The sequence below is a fragment of the Chionomys nivalis genome, chromosome 3 (genome assembly GCF_950005125.1).
Source record: "Chionomys nivalis chromosome 3, mChiNiv1.1, whole genome shotgun sequence".
NCBI lineage: Eukaryota > Metazoa > Chordata > Mammalia > Rodentia > Cricetidae > Chionomys > Chionomys nivalis.
Genome location: NC_080088.1, coordinates 4109536 through 4134138, shown reverse-complemented (window position 1 = coordinate 4134138; position 24603 = coordinate 4109536). Strand labels below are relative to the sequence as shown.

The 24603-nt window shown below is 44.5% G+C and overlaps 2 protein-coding genes across 5 annotated transcripts in view; one reads left to right on the top strand and one right to left on the bottom strand.

Annotated features, from left to right (window-relative positions):
- Positions 1–1723: 1723 nt before the first annotated feature.
- Pigp (phosphatidylinositol glycan anchor biosynthesis class P) lies at positions 1724–7917 on the bottom strand. The gene is given in 7 exon segments (XM_057764435.1): positions 1724–2037; positions 2565–2683; positions 5007–5079; positions 7063–7166; positions 7749–7816; positions 7818–7881; positions 7883–7917. Coding segments are annotated over 7 exon segments (594 nt in total). The 3' UTR covers positions 1724–1906.
- Ttc3 (tetratricopeptide repeat domain 3) overlaps positions 7758–24603 on the top strand; it is a 100456-nt gene continuing 83610 nt past the window's right edge. For 3 of the 4 annotated variants that reach the window (XM_057764431.1, XM_057764432.1, XM_057764430.1), the window contains exons 1-5: positions 19811–19965; positions 20291–20333; positions 20729–20879; positions 21287–21374; positions 23597–23650. In XM_057764431.1, the coding sequence (XP_057620414.1) occupies positions 19822–19965; positions 20291–20333; positions 20729–20879; positions 21287–21374; positions 23597–23650 (480 nt within the window). In that variant the 5' untranslated portion in view covers positions 19811–19821. Of the gene's footprint in view, positions 7952–19810; positions 19966–20290; positions 20334–20728; positions 20880–21286; positions 21375–23596; positions 23651–24603 lie in introns of those variants that run through there. The other variant, XM_057764433.1, reaches the window with a different exon arrangement.

The window sequence follows — 24603 nt, the reverse complement described above, 5'->3', positions numbered from 1 at the left end:
TTCTCCTCCAGCCCCCATTACAGTGCATGTGATAGACATGTTCTCCTCCAGCCCCCATTACAGTGCACGTGACAGACATGTACTACTGTCACATCCCCATTGCTGGTTCTCAGGGTTTACGGTCTGCAGAGTAAATCACAGGGGTCCTATGAGATCATACCTGTTTTCAATCTGATAGTAAGATATCATTAGTTTCTATCATGCTCGTTCTCTGCGTATTCAGTTTTCCGGAAGGTTCCCCACATGTGTTAATGCACAAACAGCCTGAAGCAGGTACGAGACCCAGTTTCTTCCATCACCCAGGCATTAAAGAGATTTGCAAAATTCTAAGATGATTCTATTTGGGCCACAAATTTTGTGCCGGAAAATACATGTAATTTTTATGCAAGTACATGGGCGTGTAGGGGTGTGCATGCACGTGTGTGTGAGCAATAGGCCAGGCACTTATTATTGTTTGTTTGTTTGTTTTGAGACAGGGTTTCTCTGTATAACAAGACACTATTAGTATGTGGTAAAAATGTGATGGTTGAAAAATTAGCTTTGCAACTAAGAAGAGATCGGCTTGTTTATTCTCTGTTATGTGTATGAATACCCATGCCACGGCATGTGTGTGAAAGTCAGGAGATAACCGGTGGGAGCTGGCTCTCTCTTCATCATGTGGGCTATGGGGCTCAGACTCAGGCTGGTAGACTTGTTAGTAATTGCCTTCACCCATTGAACCATCATCTCGCTGGCCCTGGTTTACTGTTTATGAAAGTAATAACTCTTTGAGGCTCCACTTTCTACAAACTCTTTGAAAGGCACTGATTATTTAAGGTGGAGAGAAGCTTCACTAAGTTCATCATAACCCTCAAACCGCTGGTCCTCGACAGTCCTCGTAAGTAGAGACAGAATGGAAAGCTGATCTTGAAGGTGGTGCTGGGGACTACTGCACTCTACTCCAGTTAATCTCGAAATGTTGCAGGCCCGTCCCTGGTGCTTGGAGAGGACAAGAGAATACAGGAGTGGCAGCTCTGATCTCTCCCTGCTCTTTCCAAGGTCACAGCCAGTCTTGCTGGACCACCGGCTGGGCTAGGCACAAGCAGACAGGACAGTCATTTTCAACCTGTTAGAAGACTGGGTGACACTGTTCTTGGCTGCTTGGCTGTGTCGTTCTTACCGCTCTTACATGCTTGCTGCATACAGGACACCACTTACTTACTTATTATTCTCTACTTAGAGAGCGTTTCCTTAATCACCAAAGTACCTCCTTGTGCTTTTTAGAACACTGTATGACCTCAGTGCTCTCCACAGGAGTCACTGACAGACAGCATTTGCTTGACTTGACTTATCCATCAACCTCTAAAAGTTGAGAGATTCTTATTACACCCCTCCCATGCTCACAAAGTCCCTGGTCACAGGAGACACTGATATTTACGTTAGGTCGGAAAGGATGGCCGAGTGGGTACCGTACATGGTCTGTAAACGCATGCAGACCCGAGTGCTCTCAGCACCCACGTGAAAGCAATGACAGGAAGGGAAACACAGGCAGGGAGAGCCCTGGAAGCTTGTGGGCTACCCTGACCTAAGTGGTGAAGTTACGTCAGTGGGAAACCCTGTCTCAAATAAAGGGCTCCTGAGGAGATACCCTAAGCTGTCCTCTGACCTTTACACACACTGTGCATACGTGCATTCACACCCACATGAACATGTGCATGTGTGCACACACAGACACGAAGCTGAATGTAGTGTAAGTGGCATTTTATTCATTCTGTCGATTGAAAATATTTACAACATCAGATGAACTCAATCTAAGAAATCAACTTTCAGGCCAACACTGGGTATTAAAAGGACAGTCAATATAATTGTGTTCAAAGTTATTGGCCCCAAACTTGTAACTATCTGGCGTTAGGATTTTACACGCGGCTCAGTTTTGGGTGTTAAATTCTCTAGCTTCAAGGAAGAACATTCTGTTTACTTCACTAATGGGAACATCTCTTAAGGCTGGGATGGCGTCTTCTTGGTAGCTCTTCCACTGTTGGTTTTTAGCATAGTTATCTGCAAGACAAGAAAAGCTCCCCTGAGCCAAGCATTTTCTTCCTGTAATCTCTGTGGTTCCCTAAGATCAACCGCACTGCTCACCACAAACACCGTGCACTTGTACTTGTCTTCTGCTGTAACAGAATCCCGAACAAATGCAACTTAAGGGCTGACTTTGGTCTGCAGTTACACGGTACAGTACACCACAGAGGGAGGTATGCGGCAGGAGCAGGAGGCAGCTGATCACACTGTCCAGGCAGGAGACAGGGAGAAATGCTTGCTTTTACTCAGTGCTAGACCCGTGGGATGGCACCTTCCACACTTAGGGTGTCTTCTACTCTATAAACCTAACCTGGAGAAACCGCACGGTGCGCTCAGATTCTAAGTCCACCAAGCTGGCAATCAAAAGTAACCACCGTGCCGTGTTTAACGTGACAGATGACTTTGTTTCCGTGAGCTCTGAGGCCCACTGATTGCTTCCCTGACGAAAGTACTACTATCTCGTGCCTCCACCCCTTCATCATTTTACGTACACATACATGTACCTGTGATGGTGTGAATGGAGTTGAGTGGAGAGGTGCTCATCATGTTAATACCAAATAAGAGGACATAACCAATCACAACAGCAATGAGGAGGTAGACAGGCAATGCGACGGCCCAGTATCTGAGGAGAGAACATTAATGTGTGTTAGCACATGTTAAGAAGCCGTAATTCCCAAGAGGCAGTCACAAAACATACTTTTTTTTTTTTTTTTGGAGACAGGGCTTCTCTGTGTAACAGCTCTGGCTGGAACTTGCTCCGCAGACCAGGCTGGCCTCAAACTCTCCCGAGTGCTGAGATGGAAGGAGAGCGGCACCACCGCCCGGCCCACAAAACAAACATTAGAAATGTAGGTTTTATAGAAGCAGCGGATGCACACGAGGGTCCTGCAGGTCTGAGCTGTGGTCAGCTGTCCACCTTGACTCCAGCCATGCTGACCCTGCAGTCCCGCTACACCCCAACCCCTCCAAACCCGAGCACTTGCTTCCTCGCTCCCATTTAACACGTCCACATTGCTATTTCTTGGTTTTCGTCAGTTTCAGACATTTTCTCTAGGTGTCTAATGAAAGCGAGGCGTCACTTCTCCTCAGACTCTCCAGTCACACCACACTTTTATTCTGTCGGCAGCTGACAGCACCTATAACTGAACACTGCGTGTAAACAGCATCTGCAGCCGAGAGTCTTAATCAGCTTTCCAGGTAGCATTCTAATTTCAGCTATCATGCTCAGGACTTTCCACTTGGTGATTTAAGAACCACTTCCTTGGACAGCACACTGCTCAGGTCCTTTCTCATCTGTGGGATTAGGCTCCTGTCCCTCCTGCAGCTGGGGGTCTTTTCTTCTGAGCACAGACTTTCCTTTAATGTCTGAGAATTTATGAAATCTATTTACATTTACATATCCAAGTGATAAGAAGTTGACAGAAAGTAAGGCATATACATGAGCAGAGATGGCAGTAAGGGCAGAAATATGTCTTTTACCCTGGTCAGCTTTCTCAGCACGACACCTCCTAGCTTTCTCTGAATGAGGGTGGGCTAAAACTCATAAGGGAAGCTAAAATAAAACTCATAAGCTTCATAAGGAAAGGTGCTAAGGGACTGGCCCTTATTAGTTAGCTGTGTAGATGCTCTCTTTTTATCATATCGTGCTTCAATTTTACAGCTACCTTGTAATCTCCAGACTACAGACTCTCCCCAACCCTCTCCAGAGGATGGAAAGATTTCCCTCCAGACTACAGACTCTCCCCAACACTCTCCAGAGGATGGAAAGATTTCCCTCCAGACTACAGACTCTCCCCAACACTCTCCACAGGTTGGAACCATTTCCCTCCAGACTACAGACTCTCCCCAACTCTCTCCACAGAATGGAAAGATTTTCGGCATGGAGGAGAGGGGCAACCTCCAGGTTCAAGATAAGGAAGGAGAGTCAGTGGATCAGCTGACTGTCCAATCATCTCCTGTCCAATGCAGAATTACCATTATCAAGAGATGTTGGTATTTCCAAGGTCTGAGGCCGTTTTGGAAATCCAGGGCACAAATACTCTTGTTGGCTTCCCTCCTCTAGCACATGAAAAAAAACAGACCCTTCTCTCTCAAAGACTATCTCACAATTTTGTTAATATCTTTTATTTTTTATCTGCTAATATAATTTTAGCCAGATTTTAGGGAGGAAATGGTGATAAACATGCTTGCACCACCATCTTTAATTCATGATTTATTAATAACCTTTAAGAAATGTTTGATTCTTGCTGGGGTATGGCTCTCTGGTAAAAGCACCCACCGCTCCACTCTGAGGACCAGAGTCTGGATTGCCAGAACCCAGGTACATGCTGGAGGCATGTGATGGCCCACCTGTAATCCCAGCACTAAAAGGCAGACACAGGGAATTCTGGAGCAAGCTGGCTATCAAGACTATACTGTCCCACTCAAGTTCAAATGAGAGACCGTGCCCATAGGGTGGAGAAGGATTGAGGGAGACTCCTAACATCAACTTTGGACCACCGCACGCACATGCAAACATGTTTACCTTCACACACAGAGGTGGCCAGACATGTGCCAGTGCCCCCGTCCTACCACATCCCCGACACACATACAATTTTCAATCTCAACACAGTTACTTAGGGATTTTAAACAATAATGACTTAAGGCGTGTGTTTTAGAGAAGACTATAATCCTGCAAATCAGTATAGTTTTGCTCTTAGTTAAAGAAATATTAAACTTGGGGCTGGAGAGATGGCTCAGCGGTTAAGAGCATTGCCTGCTCTTCCAAGGTCCTGAGTTCAATTCCCAGCAACCACATGGTGGCTCACAATCATCTGTAATGAGGTCTGGTGCCCTCTACTGGCCTTCAGGCATACACACAGACAGAATATTGTATACATTATATATAATATATATTTAATATTATAAATATTATAAATATTTAATATAATAAATATTAAACTTACTTTTGAGGCCAGTAAGTTAAGCCTAAGGAGTTTAACCACGATTCAGGAATGAAAGCCCATACAAGGTAAAGTACTGCAAGATAAAGAGGGTGAGGGAAGAGAGAAGAAAAGTCAGTCAGGCATGGATCCAATCTACATGGTTCAGACAACAACGCTCGTGATGTATGCTCGACTCTCAGCATTCAGCGTCTTAGCTCCTGATCCGGACCACTCTTGCAATACTTGCTATAATTACCATATTAATAGTTTTCCAGTTTCATAGCCTTCACACCATATTTTAGTCTAAGGACACATTACTTCTTAGCAACTGCTATCTACAGCATTTGACAAGCTGTTTCTGCACGCTAAGAGTTCAGTACTTCACAGCGCAGATGTCACTACACTTAGTTGCTTAAAGGGGAACTCGTCCCCTCTGGTGCCGATTGTCTACATACGATCTTCCTTCCCTCAAGACCAAGTCTCTGGGCTCCTTTTTAGCTGTCTCTGTGTGGGAACAATATGCAGGCTCTTACCCGACCTGCATGCTTTACTTCATTTCATCTTCAAAACAATCCAGAGACATGTGTGTAGATGCTACACTGGGGACGTGGTAAAGACAAGCTTCAGACCACATCAGTGATGATGGGCCATCTCTCCCTGAGAATGAAGAGCTCTCTGTGTCGAGACTGGAAGACACTGACGCCCGAAGAGAAGGCGTCTGCTCTCCTTATGCGTCTGGTGCTGGACTGATCTTTCCCCTGTGCTGTGGTAAGAGCTACTGACCGAGCACTAAAAGGGCACACAGCACGTGGGAGGGGCCTCCTCCCCCATAGCTATGCTTTACTCATCCAGACTCTCCAACCAAGATGAAAACTCAATGAATGCGGACACGGCTTGGCGGTTTGGCTATTACCTGGCCTGTAACCCTGCCTGATATACAGTAAGTGCTCAATCAATTCTTGAATTAACTTCTGGTTGTATCGTAAGTCATTGATTTAACTTGTAGAGTTTCCTTAAAAGACTTTTTGAATAGATATTTACAGAAATAAACAGTAGCTAACACTTATTAAATAGTTTCTCTGCATTAAGTACTTCACAAAAATATCAGAGTTACTACAAGTCAGAAGAGGGCAGTACAGTGAAGTCCGTCAGTGTGCCTGTGTTCTAATTCCAGTCCTATTGTTTACTGGCTTGGTTGTGGCTTTGAGCAAGTTCCTTAAATCCCGCAACGTCTCACGTTTAAGTTGAGGACAATACCTACTTCACAGGATCACTTTATGCAAAACATCAACAATGAACACTATCAATACCCCTACAGATGAGGACACTTTAGGCCCGAGGTAAGCTAACCACTCTGAGGCCAAACAAGGACTCCATGCAAGAGCCAGAATTTGAACTCAGTGTAACTTCTTCATCGCACTGACCAGGCTACAACTGAGCGAATCCTTTTCAGTTGAGGATTCAGAAAGGTGGATTGAAGGCCTTTAATTTTCTTCCATCTGGTTGCCTCACACTTTCCAAACTTGGTGAGAAGGGACTTTGGTCCTCCTTGTGTGAGTTGGTCACGTTAGTTTAAGTAGGCCTCAATGTCCTTATCTACAAAATGGAGCATTATGGGAATCATAGCAGATCCAAACTGTAAAAGGCACATTCTTACACTCAATGTCTCAGCTCAGCTCCAGCATGGTGTCCTGGAACCATAACCTCCTCACTCCCAAACCTTGTCACTCAGGGAGTCCCATGGTCCTTCCCCCCCGGCCTTTTTCTGATACACTTGCCAGGGAGTCACCAGGAGGAAGCTAACCTGATGTCTCAGTCTTCCAACGACACCCATGATGCTGTATTAACTGTAGGTTTGCTATACTTCTCCACAATACTATGACCCCAGGGCACGGCCCAGGCTTTATTCGCTTTAGTGTCCAGCCTGGTGCTGGATATATAAACACTCTGAGCAACAGCGGGTTCCTTTCAGGGCTCCTTAAGAAGAGACAGAGGTAGAAAGAATCAACAGCTCATGTGTGCACATTCTAAGAATAAACGCATCATTTCCTGGTCCATCCATCATTCCAGTACTTACTGAAGCCAAACTGAGAGCTTAAGAAAAGGACAAAGCCATAAATCGCTCTTTCTGGCAATGGCGACGGTGAATTTTCCACCATTTTCCCTGTGGCGTTAGACAATCTGTGGAAAAGGAATACAGTCGTCGTCAGGCATGCCCCCTCCCATCACCACGGGCTGTTACATAACCTCCCCGCCGCGCCGCGGACGCACTGCGGATGCTCGCCCGCCCCCGCCCGGCCAGGGCCCCTCCGCGCGTACGCGCACCCCTGCAGAGGAGGGGGCGGCGGGAGCGCGCGCTGCAGGGAAAATGCGCAACTCGGGACATCGGGATGCGAGGACCGGGCAGGATCGGACCGGACCAAGTCCTGCTCTGTCCTGAGGGGCTCGGAACCCGCCCAACGCGGGGTCCAGAAAAGAAGGGAGGCCTTCGACCTTGGCTCCTTTCAACGCCTACGCCCATCCCCTCGGACCTCTCAGCCCCTCCGCACTCAGTCCTCTGCGCAGGCGCCGCCCAGAAAGCCGCAGTGGGGGCGGAAGAAAAAGAAAAAAAATTAAAAAAAACCCGAGGAAAAAGCGGGGGCTTACAGGCGCCCCGCCGTTGGCGCAGGCGCGGTGTGCGGGGGCTAGCGCAAATCTCACGGCCCTCCCCGCGGAGCTGAGGGGGCGGGGCGGCGAATGCGCATGCGCACGCGCGCCTCCCACCCACGTGACCCGCCAGCTTCTGCAGCCGCTGGCTCGCTGCTCGGGTCGGGTTGACGTGGAGGGGTTGGCGGCAGCGGCGGCGGCTGCCCGCGTCCGAGGCTCGCGGGGTGCGGGCCCGGGTGAGTGCAGAGCCAGCGCGCGTCCCGCCGCAGCCGAGATGCCCGGGCATCGGGGCGCTCCACACCTCCCCGCGTGGGTGTGTGGTGAGTGTGGGTCCGCGCGCGTCTCGCCTAGGCGCCCGAGCGCCGAGGGGGGTGTGGCCGCCCTTGCCCCGGTGGGTGTGTCCGCTTTTCCGGGGGTTCCTCAGGGGTCCGTGCCGGGAGGAGTGGGCCTGTGGCGTGCGCACCCCCTGGCGCGCGTGGGTGAGCTGCCTGCTGGGCCGCCGGCCCCCGCGTCCTGAGCGCTCGGGGACTCGCCCGTGTCCGCGGCCGGCCCGCTTTGTTCCCGTGGTCGCCGCTCGCCCGTCGCTGCGGTGGCGTGGGCGTCCCTATCCCTGCGGATGGTCACTGCAGCCCCTGCGGTGTGGGCGTCCCTATCCCTGCGGATGGTCACTGCAGTCCGTGTGATGTGCGCGTCCCCGCCGCTGCGGCAGCCTGCCGTCGACAGGCGCGCGGATGCGTCCTCGCGTGTCCCCCCCCCCCTCAATCCCACCCCCGCCTCCCCAGGTGCGCTGTGCGGGGGGCCTGCGGCGCGCGTGCGCGGGCTTCGGCTCATAGGGCTCTGGGACGCGCGCGACCCCCAGTCTTCGGTGTGCGCTTATCTTTCCTTCGTCCTCACCCCGTTATGTTTTGGGGAGGAACAGAAAGGGACGCAGGGCTGCCCCCACCTGCAGCCTTGGAGGAACATCCTCTGCCCTCCTGACGCCTGTTGCGGGGGCTGCAGCTCCGCAGTGGTGCTGACGTCACTAAAACCTCTGCGGCCGCTCCTTGGCGGGGAGGGGCGGGCAAGGAGGGGGGGGGGGACGACGACAAAGGACCAGAATGGAGGCTGGTTACCGGTGCGCGGTGCCTTTCGCAGAAGCTTCTAGCTTCTTAACGTCCTTCCGTTTGCAAATTCTTTCCCAAGTATACGCTTGTGTCTTTCGCCAGATCTTGGCAACACCGAGTGGTTAGTAGGGTGTTTATGGCAGCCATATAAGTCTGGATCCTGGCGAGGGAAACAGGTGGCGTCATACAGATGTTACTGCTCTCGCTGGGGCACTTATCTCACAACCACGGCTCTAGTTAGAACCTTATTTTAAAAACAAAGATTGTGTTTTATTTGCAGGAAAACAGGCTTGTTATAAGGATACATGGGGAAAGGAAGGTGAAACCCCTTCAGGGACTCAGTCGCTACTACTGTGCTTGTCAAGGGTTTGTGCTTTGCGCTCAAGGGCTGCGGTTTCTGTTTCTCTCCTGCTCAGTTTCCTTACTGTTGCCTAATTTTCCGAAATACTTCAAATATTAAACATAGGCAGATCTAACCAAACCAGACATTTATTTATTTTTTTGCCAAATTTACTTCAAGTCCTCCAAAAAAAATGATTAAAAATTTTTGGAGGTGCTGAGAGTTCTCCCCTCCTTTCCTGGAGATAGCCACTGTGTTCAGGTGTGTGTGTTTCATTTCCTTGTACAATTTATAATTCGGTAATGGTGACTATATAAACAATACATAGTATTGGTTTTTAAACTAAAGTGATAAAATTGTGTTATTTTGCAACTTGCTTTTCACTCAGCATCACATTTTGAGATATATATGAATAAATGGAACTATTGTATTTTCTTTGAATTATTATAATTGTTGCTGTAGCACTGCATTGTATGAATATACCATAATTTATTTTTATAGTCTCCTCTTGATGGATTTTGGAATTGTGTATAGTGTTTACTCTTTAAAAGAGTCCTGCAAGAACTATGTACCTCTTTGTTATACACCTTTGGAGTTTCTCTAGGAAGTACATTTAGTCATAATTTTGCTGGGTATTGGAATATGTGTCTTCCACTTAACCAGATACGATAGAAGCTCTCAAGGTGGTTGTACAGCCAGTTTTCACTCATTCTGAGAACACCCATTTCCTCACATGCTTGCTAACAAGCTACGTGTCCTCTTCTCTCTACTCACCACCTTCTTTATGACTTTAGCTTGCTGCTAAATTCGCTTACAGCCTGGCTTCCGTCTAGCCATGTGACAGCAAATGGGTTAATCTCTCACAGCTGATTGGTCCGGTCTTCATAATATTAATACCAATGAACGTTTATTACATTATCAAATGTTGCTATGGTTGGTGGAAAGATAAGAGTTTCACGGTATGTTATATGTACCTCTTTAGTAGCAAGTGAACTGGTTTAATTAAAAGCATTTTAAAGATACAATGTTTTTTTTTAAATCCCTTCCTCCTTGGGGTAGTGGTTGGTATACTCAGAATACATGTAACATATTACAGTCTGTGAAGGCAAACAAGTGAACACTTCCAGTGGACCAGTGGATCCAAGAGTCAGCCTAACCCGTACTGGATGTGCTCATCATCATCCTGAACGCATGTTGTTCTTCTGCTGAAACACTGATCAGATTTGTATGCGTCACTCAGCTCTGGGTTATATGTGTGGTTTCTGTGTTTGAGTAAAACACATTACCATGGGTGTGTCCTGAAACTTGCTTTCAGTCACTGCTGTATTTCTGAGTTACTAATATTCAGATGTAAGTCACTAATTCTTTACTGCTTGTGTAATACTGGGGGAATATAATGCAGTTTGTGCTTTTTCCTGCTGGTGGGCATTTTGATTATTCTGTCCTCCATAAGAAAAGTAAACAGCACACCCACCTGGAAGAACTATGGTATAGCTGCAAGTAGGAAAGCAAAAAATACTTAAAATGCTACATACAAACCTGAAAAGCCGCTTTTAATCCCAGCACATCCTCTGTCCATTTACTTATTCAGGAAGTTGGTATCATTTGTTTCTTCTGTTAATTATCAGTGTATATAATTTTATTCAACTCAACCTATGATAAAAGTAGTTATAACACCTAAAACATTTCGACACCTATTTTCTTGTGAGGTCTGTGTGTCATGGTACACGTGTGGAGGACAACTTGAAGTCCATTCCTCCCACCAGGTGGATTTGGGGGATTGAACTCTGGTTGTTGGGGTTGGTGGCGAGTGCCCCTGCCCACTGAGTCATCTTGCTGGCCCAGTTACACGTTTACGAGAATCACAGTTTGACTGTAAAATGCCTTTATTATACTCTAGAAATGTATCCTTTGCAGTTAAACTCAATGCTGAACATTTTTAGACACCACAGTAGCATGTGGAAAAGCACGTAACGTTAAAGGTGCTTTGTTGGTGTGCCCAGCATCATGAACTGTTCGCTAGGAAGAATTGCTGCTCTTCAAGGCGTTCAGCTTCACGAAGGGATTTCAGGTTGGTTTTGAAGTGGTCGTGCCAACATGTTTTAGCTAACAGTTTTGTCAACTTACATACTTTGGTCGGCATTATATGGGATTATAGTTAACCCGCAGCCTAATACTCACCTTAGATTTCCTTGTGTTTGTCAGTAGTTCGACATGATGCATCATTGTGGTTTAAATTTGCATTTAACTAGATTGGGAATCTTTTCATATACTTACGCATCAGATATTTCCCTTCTTGCGTGAAAAACATGCCTGTGTTTTTTCACCTACTTTTTAAAAAATACTGAGTATCTTTTAAAGCTGACAAATGGGTAGCTTTCTTTAAAAATGCGCATTGGAGAAGCCCATGGCCTCATGCATTTGATAAAACTTGCTTCTGCAGATCCATACGGCCTGACTTGCTGCTGAGTGTCTGTGGATCGATGTGTTTCTGGCTTGTCCTGTATGTCTGTCGTCTAATATTTATCTGTATTTATATCCAAACTCCCTTAGTTGTTCACTGTAGCTTTACCTGAAATCCCTTTATTTTTTTGGACCCAGGCTGGCCTTGAACTCCCTGAGTGCTGCAGCTACAGGCATTCGGCATCACAACTGCTGAAAACCCTCCTGTTTGTCACCTTTGTTAAATGGTCCTGAGTTATTTAGTCACACAGCACCACTGATCGGCATCTTTAGTCCCTCAGTGATCTTCGTGCCTGGGAAACTCTTGAGTCTTACTTGTTCTTGGGCCTTTGACTTTTAAGATCAATCGTGAGAAGCTTCTGGAGCTTAATTGAAATCAATCCAATCAGTTCTGTGAAGAACTGAAATTGGTTGCTGCTATAAATAACACCCCCCAAGATTCCATTTGCTGGCAGTAATCAGTAAAGAAAATTTTACAGCATATTTTAAAATACAGATTTTTAACTATCTGCTTTGTATTTTATTTCTCGTATTTTGGAATTCCATTGGTCATTCTGTCATATGCAGTGGTGATGTTTATTTTGTTTTTTTCCTCTTTTCAGTTATTTTCCTTTTCGTGTGTGTGTTCGGTGGAAGTGGTTATGGTTGTTCATTAAGACATGATTATAGCGCACATGCAGGTCTCATTCCCAGTTTCAACTAAAGTGTTGCTCCGTTAACAGCATTTTTTAGGATGTTTGTAGGTAACAGTGTCATGTTAGGACAGGCTCTGCCATTTTTTCACATGCTTTTCTGTATTTGTTGAGATTTTGTTTCTTTTCTCCAATCCATTATGTGAAATGAATTACAAATTACATTTAAAAATATTTTTATTTGTAAAGTTGTTTTGCTTGTATGTATGTCTTCTGTACCACTTGTATGCCTGGTGCCCACAGAGACCAGCAGAGGGCATCGGATCCCCTAGAACTGGAGTTACAGGCAGTTATGAGTGCTGGGCAGTGAACCCAGGTCCTCAGCAAGAGCAGCCAGTGGCTACCCTGCTGAGCTGTCTCTCTGGGCCTCCAAATTATGGACTTTAATTTTTTATTTATTTTTTGTTTCTGAAAATAGATCCAATTGGCCTTAAGATTTCCTTTTTAATGTACTGCTGGACTGAATTTGATAATGATTTATTTAGGATTTTGCACCTTTCTATAAGCAGAACCCTCCCCAATTTTTGAGACAGCTTTGACTATCTAGCCCCGGCTGGCCTAGAACTCTTGATATAGGCCAGACTGTTCTCAAACCCACAGAGATCCACGTGCTTCTGCTTCCTAAGTGCTAGGAGCAAAAGTGTGCTCCCACACTTGGCTGCTCGCTTTTCTTTTTGACTGATTGATTTTTGGTATTAGGTTACAACAGTCGACCAAGTGAGTTACTGAGTAGTTAATTTGGATTGGAGACATTGATTTCTTAAATTTTGATGGAGCTTACTTACAGAATGGCGTAAGTATATTCTTTCTGTGTGTGCACATTTAGCCGCAGTTAATTGCCATAGATTGTTCGTGTTTTGTATTTCTTTCAGTTCCCTCTTGGTAGTTTCAGAAATTTGTTCATCAAATTTTAAGTTTATTAGCATAAAATTCATGGCATATTAACTAATGAAATTTTTTTTTTTTTTGCTTTGCACGTTCTGCCTTTATTTCTCTCTTCACATTTTGAATATTATTTATACTGCCTCCCCCCCTTTTTTCTTTTGGTCATTTTGTAGCCTAGGCTGTCCTGGAACTCAAGTAGTCCAGGCTAGCTTCAGACACAGGATAATCTTACTGCCTCAGCCCCTGAGGTGCGGATTACAGGCGTGAGGCACGGATTACAGGCCTGAGGCACCAGAACTGGCTCTGTTCCTGACTAGTCTTGCTACAGGTTGATCTATTTTATTACTTTCTGCAGAGAAGTAATTTATCTTCGACTTTCATTTCTCAACTGTATTGTCAGAATGTGGCCTGTATTTTACCTATGTGAAAACAGTCCTTACTCATGTCTTAGGGCCTTGTTTATATAGAATTTAATAATTGTTTATGAATAATTTTAATGTTTCATGTGTATGTGTGAAGTCCGCATTCTATAGTTGTTACATATCTATTAGATACAGAGATTAGAAATTGCGTTGTTCAGTCTTTACTAGTTTTTGTTCATCCTACTTACCCCAGACTTTCCATGTCTCTTTAGTGTGCCCAACTTGAGTCAAACTGAGCAGGGTCGTCTTTACCTGCTCATTTGACCTTGCCGATACTTACTTGGCTTAAGTTACTGGATAGTAGTTAGGAGACTGAGAATATCATATAATCCAGGGCTTGTTAACAGTTCCAGCCGTTTTCCTTGTGTGTGCTGAGACTCCTTTATTAGATGTGTGCAAGCTTGGTTTCATAGTGAATTACAACTGTACCCTATTGTTGTCCATCCTTAAATTTGCTTTAGAGTCTCTCTTTTGGTAGAAATTACCCAGAATATCCCCCCCCCTTTTTTTAAACTTTATTTTAGATTCCTTATAGTTTAGATGTTTCTTACAGAGTATAATTTTGGATTTTTCTTTTTTAGCTCATCAGACAAAATTCTTTTAATTGTTAGGTTTAAAAATTCCTGTGTAGTTCAAATCTGTTGATTAGTAGTCAACTCATTTTTTTTAATCTGAAATTATTTTATTCTTGAGTTAGAGAAGTTATTTTGATATATTGAAGGTTCTTGCATCTTTTTTCTGTTAGTATAGCAAAGATGTGTGGTTTTTTTGCCTGTTTTCTTTTATTTTTTTGAAGAAAATATTATTTTACTTTAGCTAAATTTGATTGTCTCTGGGAGTGTCTCATTTTACTTCTAAGTTTAAATACACCACTTGTATCACTCAGGGTTCTCTAAATGGGCAGAACAGAACAGAGAGAAAACAGGTCTCTCTCTCTCTCCCTCCCTCCCTCCCTCCCTCCCTCCCTCCCTCCCTCCCCCCTCCCTCCCTCCCTCCCCCTCCCTCCCTTCCTCCCTGTGTGTGTGTGTGTGTGTGTGTGTTTGTGTGTGTGTGTGTGTGTTTTAAAGAGTGGCTTTCAGGCTTGGTCCAGGTAGCCCAACAATGGCTGTCTCCCAGGGGAAAGGGTCTACATGGGAATCGCAAAGGTCTAAGTTCTAACACCGGCGGAGGAATGCCTCAGCAAGAGGAGAGGTGAACCTAGGGTGAGGGCAAGCAGGCAAAAGCCAAAGCCACCAGAAGATGTGGTCCGGATTTAGGATGGGTCTTCCCACCTCAGATGATTCAATCAGGGAAATCCCCCACAGATTGCTCAGATGTTTGGGGCTTAGTTAATGCAGGTGTAGTTGAGTTTAGAACCAAGATTGGCGTCACTTTTTAAAAAGAGATTCATTTATTATGTATAGTGTTCTGCTTTGCGTGTACACCTGCATTCCAGAAGAGGGCACCAGATCTCATCACAGATGGTTGTGAGCCACCAGGTTGTTGCTGGTCCTCTGAAAGAGCAGCCAGTGCTCTTAACCTGAGCCATCTCTCCATCCCTAACCATCACTTTGTAAAAAAAATAGTTAATTTTTTTTTACATGCCTGTGCTTGTGTGAATATGTGCCACATATGTTCCCAGGTGCCTCTGGAGGCTGGAACAGGGCATTCGATCCTCTGGCCTGGCATTCCATTCAACTGATGTGGATGCTGGGAACTGAACTCTGGTCGTCTGGAAAAGCAAAAAAGTGCTCTTAACCACTGAGCCGTCTGTTTCTAGCTCCTACTTTTTAAATGAACAGCTTTGATACATGGTCTGTCTTCATTCTGAATTTTGTCTTTCAGTAGATCTAGAAGACTATTATTTAAATAATGTCTGATTTCTATCTGTTTTTCTGAAGGTTTAACTGACATATGTGTGTATTCATGGGTCACTTTCCAAGCTCATATTTCTCGACTTTCCGTTTCTCCTAGGTGTTAGATAGTTTACATGAGTTTATCTTCTGTTTAACCGGTTTTCCTTTAAGTGTGCTAGTCATATGTGTGTGTATACATATATTTTTTTAAATTTTAACACCCAGCTACCGACTGAGCAGTCATCTAGCTGTATTGCATTTGTTGAGACGGGGTCCTGCTGTGTGTCTCGGGTTAACCTTGGACTTGTAACCTCCCATCTCTCCCTCTTTGAGTTGCTGAGATTATGGGCATGTACCACCATTTCTGGTTTATTTTATTTTTAAAAGTTCTATGTGGTTTCTTTTCAGTCATATGTAGTCATTCTTTTAGTCTCATGTTGTGTGTTCATTTTTAAGTCTGTAGCTGTTCTGTATTTGACTGTCTGTCTGGATTTGGGATGGGGTTCTGACATTGCTTGCTTGCTTCTGTTGTCTCTCATGATGGCTTGCTCATCCTTGCTGATGATGACTGGTTATGAACAGTTTGATTCATCTTTGTGAGGATTTTGAGTCTAACTTAGAGTACTTTCTTTCTGAAAGCATTGTAGTAGTTTTGGCTGGGAATCGGGGAGATTACCTGGAGTCACTTCCAAGTTACACCTTGGGCTCCTGGTCCATTGTGGCTCTTGGTGCCACTGCCGCTAGCTCTCAGAAGTCAGTTTCTAACTTGAAGTTTGTTGCTTTTGGGGGGAGAGGGCAGCTTTAAATGTTTTCCTCTGTCTATGAATAGACAAAACATTTTTTTAAAAACTCCCAGACCTAAGGGCACACAACCTTAATCCCAGAATTTAGGAGGCAGAGATAGGTGGATCTCTGTGAGTTCAAGGGCATACTGGTCTGGTCTACATAGTGAGTTCCAAGTTCGGTAGGGCTGCGATAGTGAGACCCTGTCTCAAAACTAAACCTGTGCTCCACTTTTTCACCCCATTCGTAGAGTTCTTTAGTATAATAGTTAGTGTAGTGCTAATAAAATCCTTCATTTTAATACTTAACTGTGGATTTCTTAGTAAAGATTTTATATTAAAACAAGTTTAAAATTAAGCAATAGGTTAAGTTGTTCTAAAGGAAAACAGTAACTCTAAAATGTGTTAAGTTTGTTACAGTTCATCCTCTGGATCGTAGTGATGTTACAGATAATAAACCTATGATGTTTGCTACTTCCAGGGATGTGAGCATGGTCCTCTAAGCTTACAGAGAAGAGGTCAGCTTGGGGTGACCAGGAAGTGCTTCCTGAACTGAGTGGAGCTAGTGGGCATTATTGTGGTTGCAGAATAAAGTTGCTAAGGAGTGACCAGCAGCCAAGTGCGACTGAGTAGGCCATGTGTCCTAGGGTGAGGAGACAGGAGCAGGAGTGGGGTGAAACCAGGCCTTGTCCTGCATATTGTAGGGAAGAGTGCTATCTGATGGTAAGGCTAAGTGGGCTTAGCAGAGAGTTGATAGACTCAGCTCAGGGTGCTGAGGTGAAGGCAAGCCACCAAGTGAGGACATGTGGAGTTCATTCAGATGGTTTTGTTTGTTTTTGAACTTCCTGAATCTGAGGGTCTTGTGAGACGTTTGGTTAAGATCTGGTAGCAGTTGACACGGATGCTCCAGAAGTTGAGAGATGTGGCCCAGCCTGGAAAGACTGGGGAGTCTTAGCTTTTAGAAACTTGGAATCCGGTGTTTCCTGTAGTACCAGCTGAGCTGACTTAAATGACACATGGAAAAACACCTGAAAGGTTTTAATAATAATTTAATTTAATGTGTGTGAAAAACTTGTATATCAAGCCAGTGATATCACAGACACTATTGTCTAGGCCGAGTAAACTCTGAAAGGGGAATACTAAGTAGAAACACGTGCAGTAATGGGAATGGCAAACCCGGAGAAGCTGCAGACTGTGGAAGGTCATTAAGTGCTGTTGGCCCTGGATGTGGTGGATGAGGTCACTCAGAGAGTAAGATGAGAAGAGAAGAGAGTTGACATTTGGGTGGCGGGAAAGGAGAAGAAGAGCCCATGAAGGAGACTGAGGAAGAGCAGCCAGACGAATAGGAGGAGAACCAGAAGATGGTCTCTGGAGTCCATGAGAAGCGTTCTCAGGAGGAGGAAGTGGTCCGCTCTGTCAAGTAAGTTGTAAGCTGAAAAGTGCTCTTTGGACTTAGCTATTAAGGTAGACTGGTTAGCTGACATCGTCTAAGAACAGATTTTAAACATTCATCTCCGATGTCTGTTAATAATAGCTAGTGTTTATTGTCTTTCTTAACATGCCTGGTAATGTGAAAGCACTTCACATGTATTAGCTGGTTAGTCAGGAACATAGTATGTTACTCACACTTGGTGTGTGAAGAAGCCGAAACACAGAAAAGTTAAGGAACTTGCCCAAGACCACACACCCAGGAACGGGAGCGTCCGTGTTCCAGTCCAGTCAGTGTGGCTCCAGAGTTCATGCTCTTACCACTTTGCCACATTGACTCTCCAGTTAAACACCAGCATCGTAATCCCAGTGCAGTGCTGCTGTGTGCTCTCACGAGATCTGCTGGATGTGAATGACTAGCATCATGTCAGAGGGGCTTGAGTCTACCTGTTGTGTCTACCTGTTGTGTCTACACTGTGTCATGACAGTTCTTGTCTCTTCCTGTATGTATAGTAAAAAACTTGTGAGCTTAAAAGTATGCGTTTCTGAGGATAACACATTCCATATTGTGTGCCTTATTTTGGGTGCTATGGTGTCTTTATTTCTCACAGCTATTGTGTAAATTCCTTAAACTCTGAAAGTCTTGTTCATGCAGAACAGGTAACATTACAATTGACCATTTTATTGTAGAGAGTCATTAATGACCTTACTAAAAGAGTTTCCTTCAAATGATGGAAATGGAACAAAACTGTAGGAAAACCAAAAGGAGCGAAAATGGAGGACTGGGTAGGGAAAGGCAGAAAATTTCTTGGTTAGGTTGAAGAATGGGAGGCAATGTGGGGAAAGGCAGTTGAAATGGTTGCTGGTGTGATCAAGAGTTGATCAGAGTGAGGGTTTAAAACTGGCTGAGAAGTGGTCCTGGCAAAACAGGAGGCCCGTGAGGTGGCAGTCTCGTAGTGTTACCCGAGAAGGCGTCATCACATAGCCTAGTATGGCTGGGGCGGTGGACTGGGAAGGAGAAGACTGACTGCCATGTTCTCGGTAAGGAAAAGTAGCTGTAGTTACTGTGTGAGGGAGCTCGTCAGGGCAGAGGACTGGGTTTGAATCTTTCCTCACCTGGTGACCTGGAGCAAATTACTGAATTTTACTGATGTGTTTTCCCATTTGTACAGTAGAGATGGCGACATGCGTCCACTATGAAAGTCTCTGTGAGGATTTGTGAGACATCGCCTAGAGCACTTGGTGCAGAATATGGCGTGTAGTGTGTCTAGTTACTGAGGAAGCTTGCTCTTCACTTTTGATATTGTGAGGTTCTCACAAATAAACTGAACGTACAGCTTGATTGAAGAAATAGGTGTGTCTAAAGACGAACTTGACCTAACAGCAGTGGGGTTTGAAGAGACCACAGGGTGTTAGGAGGTGCTGGTGGAGAGAGAAGAGCTGGAAGGAATGGAACGCTGCGTTTGCACGGATCGCGTTTGCAGGGTATGATAGCTCTAGACGGGAAAATCCTTGCCATCGAACTTTCCTTAGGGGGGAAGCAGCCTGAAACTTCAGACTGGTTTTCCTCCTCCTCGCTCGCAGTCTGGCAGCAAGGCTGTGCTTGTAGTATCTGAGAGAGTAGTGAGCAAGGATTTGCAGGGTAGCAGGTCTGGATGCGGTGTGGAGAGCAGTGTCAGTGAACCACTCCAGCTTTGCACTCTGTCCAGGAGGAGACTTACGGAGAGAAGAATAGGAATAGGGACGTACGAGCAGCTGACAGGAAGTGGTTTCTCAGTGGAGTCAGGATGGTTGAGGATGTAGCAGTTTGTATGCTGTGAAATGGTGTGTTCTAGGGTATGCCATGTAGCGGGTAGGGTGGTACACGGTAGGAGAATGTCTTTTCTACATTTGGCAAACAGTATTTAAAGGTGAAGTTTGCTAGGCACATACAGGGTAAGATGCCCTTAGTTATCTTCTACCCAAGGGAGACATGGACACTACAAGTTCAGAGTAGAGCTGGTGAATATGTGAGCCTAAAGAAAAGAAGAAATAGATGAAGCTGTTTGGAAAAAGTCCAGGGGAAAAGAAGAGATTATTAGGGATGAGACTCTTAGAGACTCGGTTCTGATTGGGGGTGTGTCCTTAGGATACAGGCCCCAAATGTTTTCCTGGTATACAGTAGGGAAAGCTGCTGGCGCTCGTGTTGCCTGGAGCGCCGGTTGACCCGGATGTGTGTTGTCTCCATAGGACTGTGCACTATGGACGATTTTGATGAGGGAGACTTCAGTTTGGCAGATGACGTCTTATTGGAAGGTTGCCTTTACGAGGATGACTGTATCTGTGCTCCCGACTTTACCACTGACGATTATGTCCGGGTGACTGAGCTCTACTATGACCGAGTGGTAAGTAGGTGTGTTAGCTCTCTGTCCCAAAGGCTTTCTACTTGAGAGGGGCTTCTGTGGCATGTGAGGATGGGCAGGAAGGTACACATGCCTCTGAGGAGGTGATCTCAGGAGGGAAGGGAATTGGCAGCTCGAGAAGGGCGTGATACAGAGTGGAGGTAAGCAGCAGTTGTTTTTACTGGAGATTGACCAAGCTCCTCAGGAGATGCTGTAGGGACAGAGTCAGCAGACCCCACGAGAATGCCCAAGAGGAGTGGAGGAACCACAGGTCATACATACTTTCACATTTTACCAGATAAAAATCAGAATAATTTTCTTCTTTTAGGGTATGCAATATAAAGATTATGCCCAAAGTGAGAAAAATTTAGGTGAGTATATTAACACTTTAATGCTAATTGTTGGAGACTGTAAAGGGAGGTCATCCATCCAGTCGCAGTGACATAACAATTGATCTTTTAGGGTGTGTTTTTAGCTTGATTTGGTGACACAGGCCTGCAATCCCAGCACTTGGGAAGGAGGCTGAGGCAAAGGTATTAGAAGTTCAAGGCCAGCTTTGATCAACATGACAAGACGCATGTCTCAGACTAGAAGCTATAATCTTTCTGTTAAGCTAGAATTCAGCCAATAATTATTTTTAATATCTAATAGATTGAATATTTTAGTCCTTTAGTTTTTGCCTTTTTATACATCTTTAATTTTTTCCCTACTAACAGTATTGATTCATTTGAAAATACTAATTTTAAACTTTTTAATTTTAATTAAGAATATGACATCTGCAATATGTGGTGTAGTAAGCCACTTTCTATCCTGCAAGATTACTGTGACACCATTAAGCTATATATCTTCTGGCCACTTCTTTTTCATCATCAACACAGTTCTATAATATCAAGATTGCATCCCTGTGTGGAAGCCACGTAAGTTCCTATGCAATAATAATTTTAAGAACTATGATAGCTCATTGTTCAGTACTTAGGAATACGAAGTACAGTGGGAGGCTGGTGCCCATAGAAAAAGTAAAGACTTGGGATTTGAATATAAATAAATGATTATAGCATTTTAATGAATTACCTGAATAGTAATAGATTGCAAACTTGAAGCTGCGTAAACGTTGATAAACTTATTTATAAATACCAATGTTAGAGGAGAGAGGACAAGATAGTGTTTTGTTTGTTGAACACTTGATGTATTGTTACCTGGAGTAAAGAAAAAGAACTTTCCACACAGTTTAAATAGAACCATAAATACAAAGTTCATATAAATGTAACATTCAGTAAATAAGTCCATTTGGGATCCTAATCTTTAAAAACAATTGTCTTTAAAGCCGTTCTCGTGCCGCTGAGCTAAGTTTGAAGAAATTACAGCATCTTGAGTTGATGGAAGACATTGTGGATTTGGCAAAGAAAGTTGCAGTAAGTTGTAGAATGGGGTTCCCACCCTTAGACTGTAAATGAGTAGGAGATGGGGTGCTCAGTGGGGAAGGGTGCTTACTGTGTGGACATGGGCCTGAATGTGGGTCCTAGCACCTGTATAAAAATGTGACCTGTAACCTCTGCGCTGGGTCAGCAGGTGGAGACAAGAGGGGCATTGGGCCTGCCGGCCACCAGCCTACTCCAGGGTCAGTGAGAGGGTCATTGGGCCTGCCGGCCACCAGCCTACTCCAGGGTCAGTGAGAGGGTCATTGGGGTTTGCTGGCCACCAGCCTACTCCAGGGTCAGTCAGAGGGTCATTGGGCCTGCCGGCCACCAGCCTACTCCAGGGTCAGTGAGAGGGTCATTGGGGTTTGCCGGCCACCAGCCTACTCCAGGGTCAGTGAGAGGCCATTTCAAAGGTGGAAGGTGATAGGGCAGACCATCTGGTGTCCTCCTGGCTTCCACCTGTATGCATGTATATGTGCATAGGTGTGTACACCACCACACGCATGCTCATGGAGCAGACATACATGCACTGTTCTGTGTTCCCCCACATACATAAAAGGAAAAAAAAAGATGAGGAAACACAAGAATGTAAATACATAGTGTTTGTTCTACAGTTCGAGTTTATAGCAGTTAGCAAGACACGGCTTTATAGTTTGTGTCCATGGACTTGCTCAGTGTTGAAGCGATAAGGCTGATGTACTGAATCCGTGTGCCCCAGTGGCTATCAGGATTGTGCCCGTAAGGCATAGAAGCTGGAACTCATCATAGTGAATGTGAGCCTGGGTGTGAAGGACTCTGGAACTAATGGTGATGTTTTGACGTGAGCCCTATGTCGACAGGTCATTTCTATGTGGGACTGTCAGGGAAGACTGAGGTGGCGTTCTGTGCTGGGTTGGCTTACAGTTTTTGGTACTTTCCTAGTTGAAGCTTATATTTGGAAGGGGTGTTTGTTTTCTGCTAAAATCAGTTGTAATAACATACAGCTGGTGTACATACCTTTATTAAAAGTTTAGGTGTGATGAACTTCAAAAATTTGTACATTTTATGTTATATATACATACAATTTTTTCGAGACAAGGTTTCTCTATGTAACCTCCCTGGCTGTCTGGAACTTACTCTGTAGAGCAGGCTGGCCTCAAACTCAGCAGAGATTCACCTGTCTCTGCCCGAGTGCTGGGATTAAAGGCGTGCACCCCTTCCGCCTATCTTACAGTATAATTTTTTAAACTAGAACTGTATAGAATACTATTTCTTATTTGCATCAGGATGCTAAAGGGGCAAATTCACCACGTCAGTGTTTGTGACAAGTACACTGTCACGTATGTAGAGCACTGTAGTCAGACATCACTTAGTGAGGGGGCCCTTCTGAGGGCCAGGTCCTTAGCTAGTTTCCCTGTTGACTGTATTTAACACTGAGCAAGATGATACCGGCCAGCCTCTCAGGATTACGTGATTGTGTGAGACCGCCGCCAGCACAGTGTGGCGTGCTGTTTGGCCGTAATCTCCTTTAATAAGTAGCATGAATGCTCTAACATAATTGTAAAAATTGTAGTAAATACCCAACCTAGTAACATGGCTGTTTATCACTGCTAAGTACTGTATTCTGTGTTTGATTATGCGTGCTGTCCTTATGCAGCTGATAGTGCAGGAAGTTTCACTTACACATGAACACAGACTCATGAGTATGCACTGGCGAGTGACCTTTGCTGGAAGTGATAAATTCTCAGGTTTGGTGTCTGTGATTCCCTGTTAATTCAGATGCCACTGTGCAACTCATGACTTTTCCTAAAATGTAGGTTTGGTTTGGGTTCACTGGAAATTCAGATCTGAGGCTAGGAGGAGGGCTCAGTGGGAAGTGCTTTTATGCAAGCATGAGGATGCAGTTTATATCCTCAGCCTAATGTAAGTAAATGCTGGGAAGGCGTGGTGGCCAGCTTGTATTGTTAGTAGCTTCAGAGGGCAGAGACTGGATCACCAGAGCAAGCTGGCTAGCTAGATCAATGAACAGTGAGCTCTGGGTTCCAGTGAGAGACCTTCCTTCCCTGTGTAAGGTAGAGAGAGATCAAGGAAGGCATATATTGTCAGCTTCCGGCCCCCACATGCACACATGCGCGCATACACACGTGTGCACACATGCTGTCCTACTGAAAAGGAACTCAAATAAAATATGCAGAATAAAGAAAAATGTGTGGTTTTTGTTCTTTTTTATTTTGCAGAATGATTCATTCCTTATTGAAGGCTTACTAAGAATTGGTTATAAAATAGAAAATGTAAGTGTTAAAAGAAATGAGAACCCAGAATACCCATTCCAAATGGATGATAGTCTCATTGCATGTTTCCCAGTTAATGACTCCTGGTACCCAGCCGTTTACATGTAGCTTTTGGTAATACCAGTTTCTGTATGTTGTAAAAATAATCTTATTTTACAGATTTCCCACTTTTTGCCACATATATATATATAGTATAATTTTAAGTCTTTCACAAGTTATTCACTTTGTCTTTAGATTATTTGCCTCATACGTATTTCTCCAATGAAATTAGGTCCTTGGTATGAGGTGTGTTTGTTTTGTTTTGATAATTGCTATACATATATACGTTCAGACACGAATTTAAGTCTATCTGTAGTGTCCTGGAGACAGAAATGCCTTTATAGTTCCTTCAGGTATGAATATAAGTCTATCTGTAATGTCCTGGAGACAGAAATGCCTTTATAGTTCCTTCAGGTATGAATATAAGTCTATCTGTAATGTCCTGGAGACTGGATTGCCTATATAGTTCTTCAAGCCCAATACTGACATTAGCAATTCAGCTAGTTAATTCCTGAAGTGATTTCAGATTTTCAGATAGTATATTCTTGTGAACGTCTGAGAGCACCATTGCATGGATGGCCCATCTTCCCACCATGCGCTTATGTCAGTCTTTGCTACAGATGCTATGGCCCTGTTCTGAACCCTGATCTGTTGCTCGAGACCTTGTGCTCAAGATAGGTCCCTAGTTGACATGTGACCTGAGAGTCCTCTGCCTTCATGTTACTGATTTCTCCTGCTGCCTCAGCATCCATGTCTGTAACCATGGCAGAAACATTCTTTTTTTTTTTTTTTAAACCTTTTTTTTTAAAAAAAATATTTATTTATTTATTATGTATACGATATTCTGTGTGTCTGCAGCCAGAAGAGGGCATCAGATCTCATTTCAGATGGTTGTGAGCCACCATGTGGTTGCT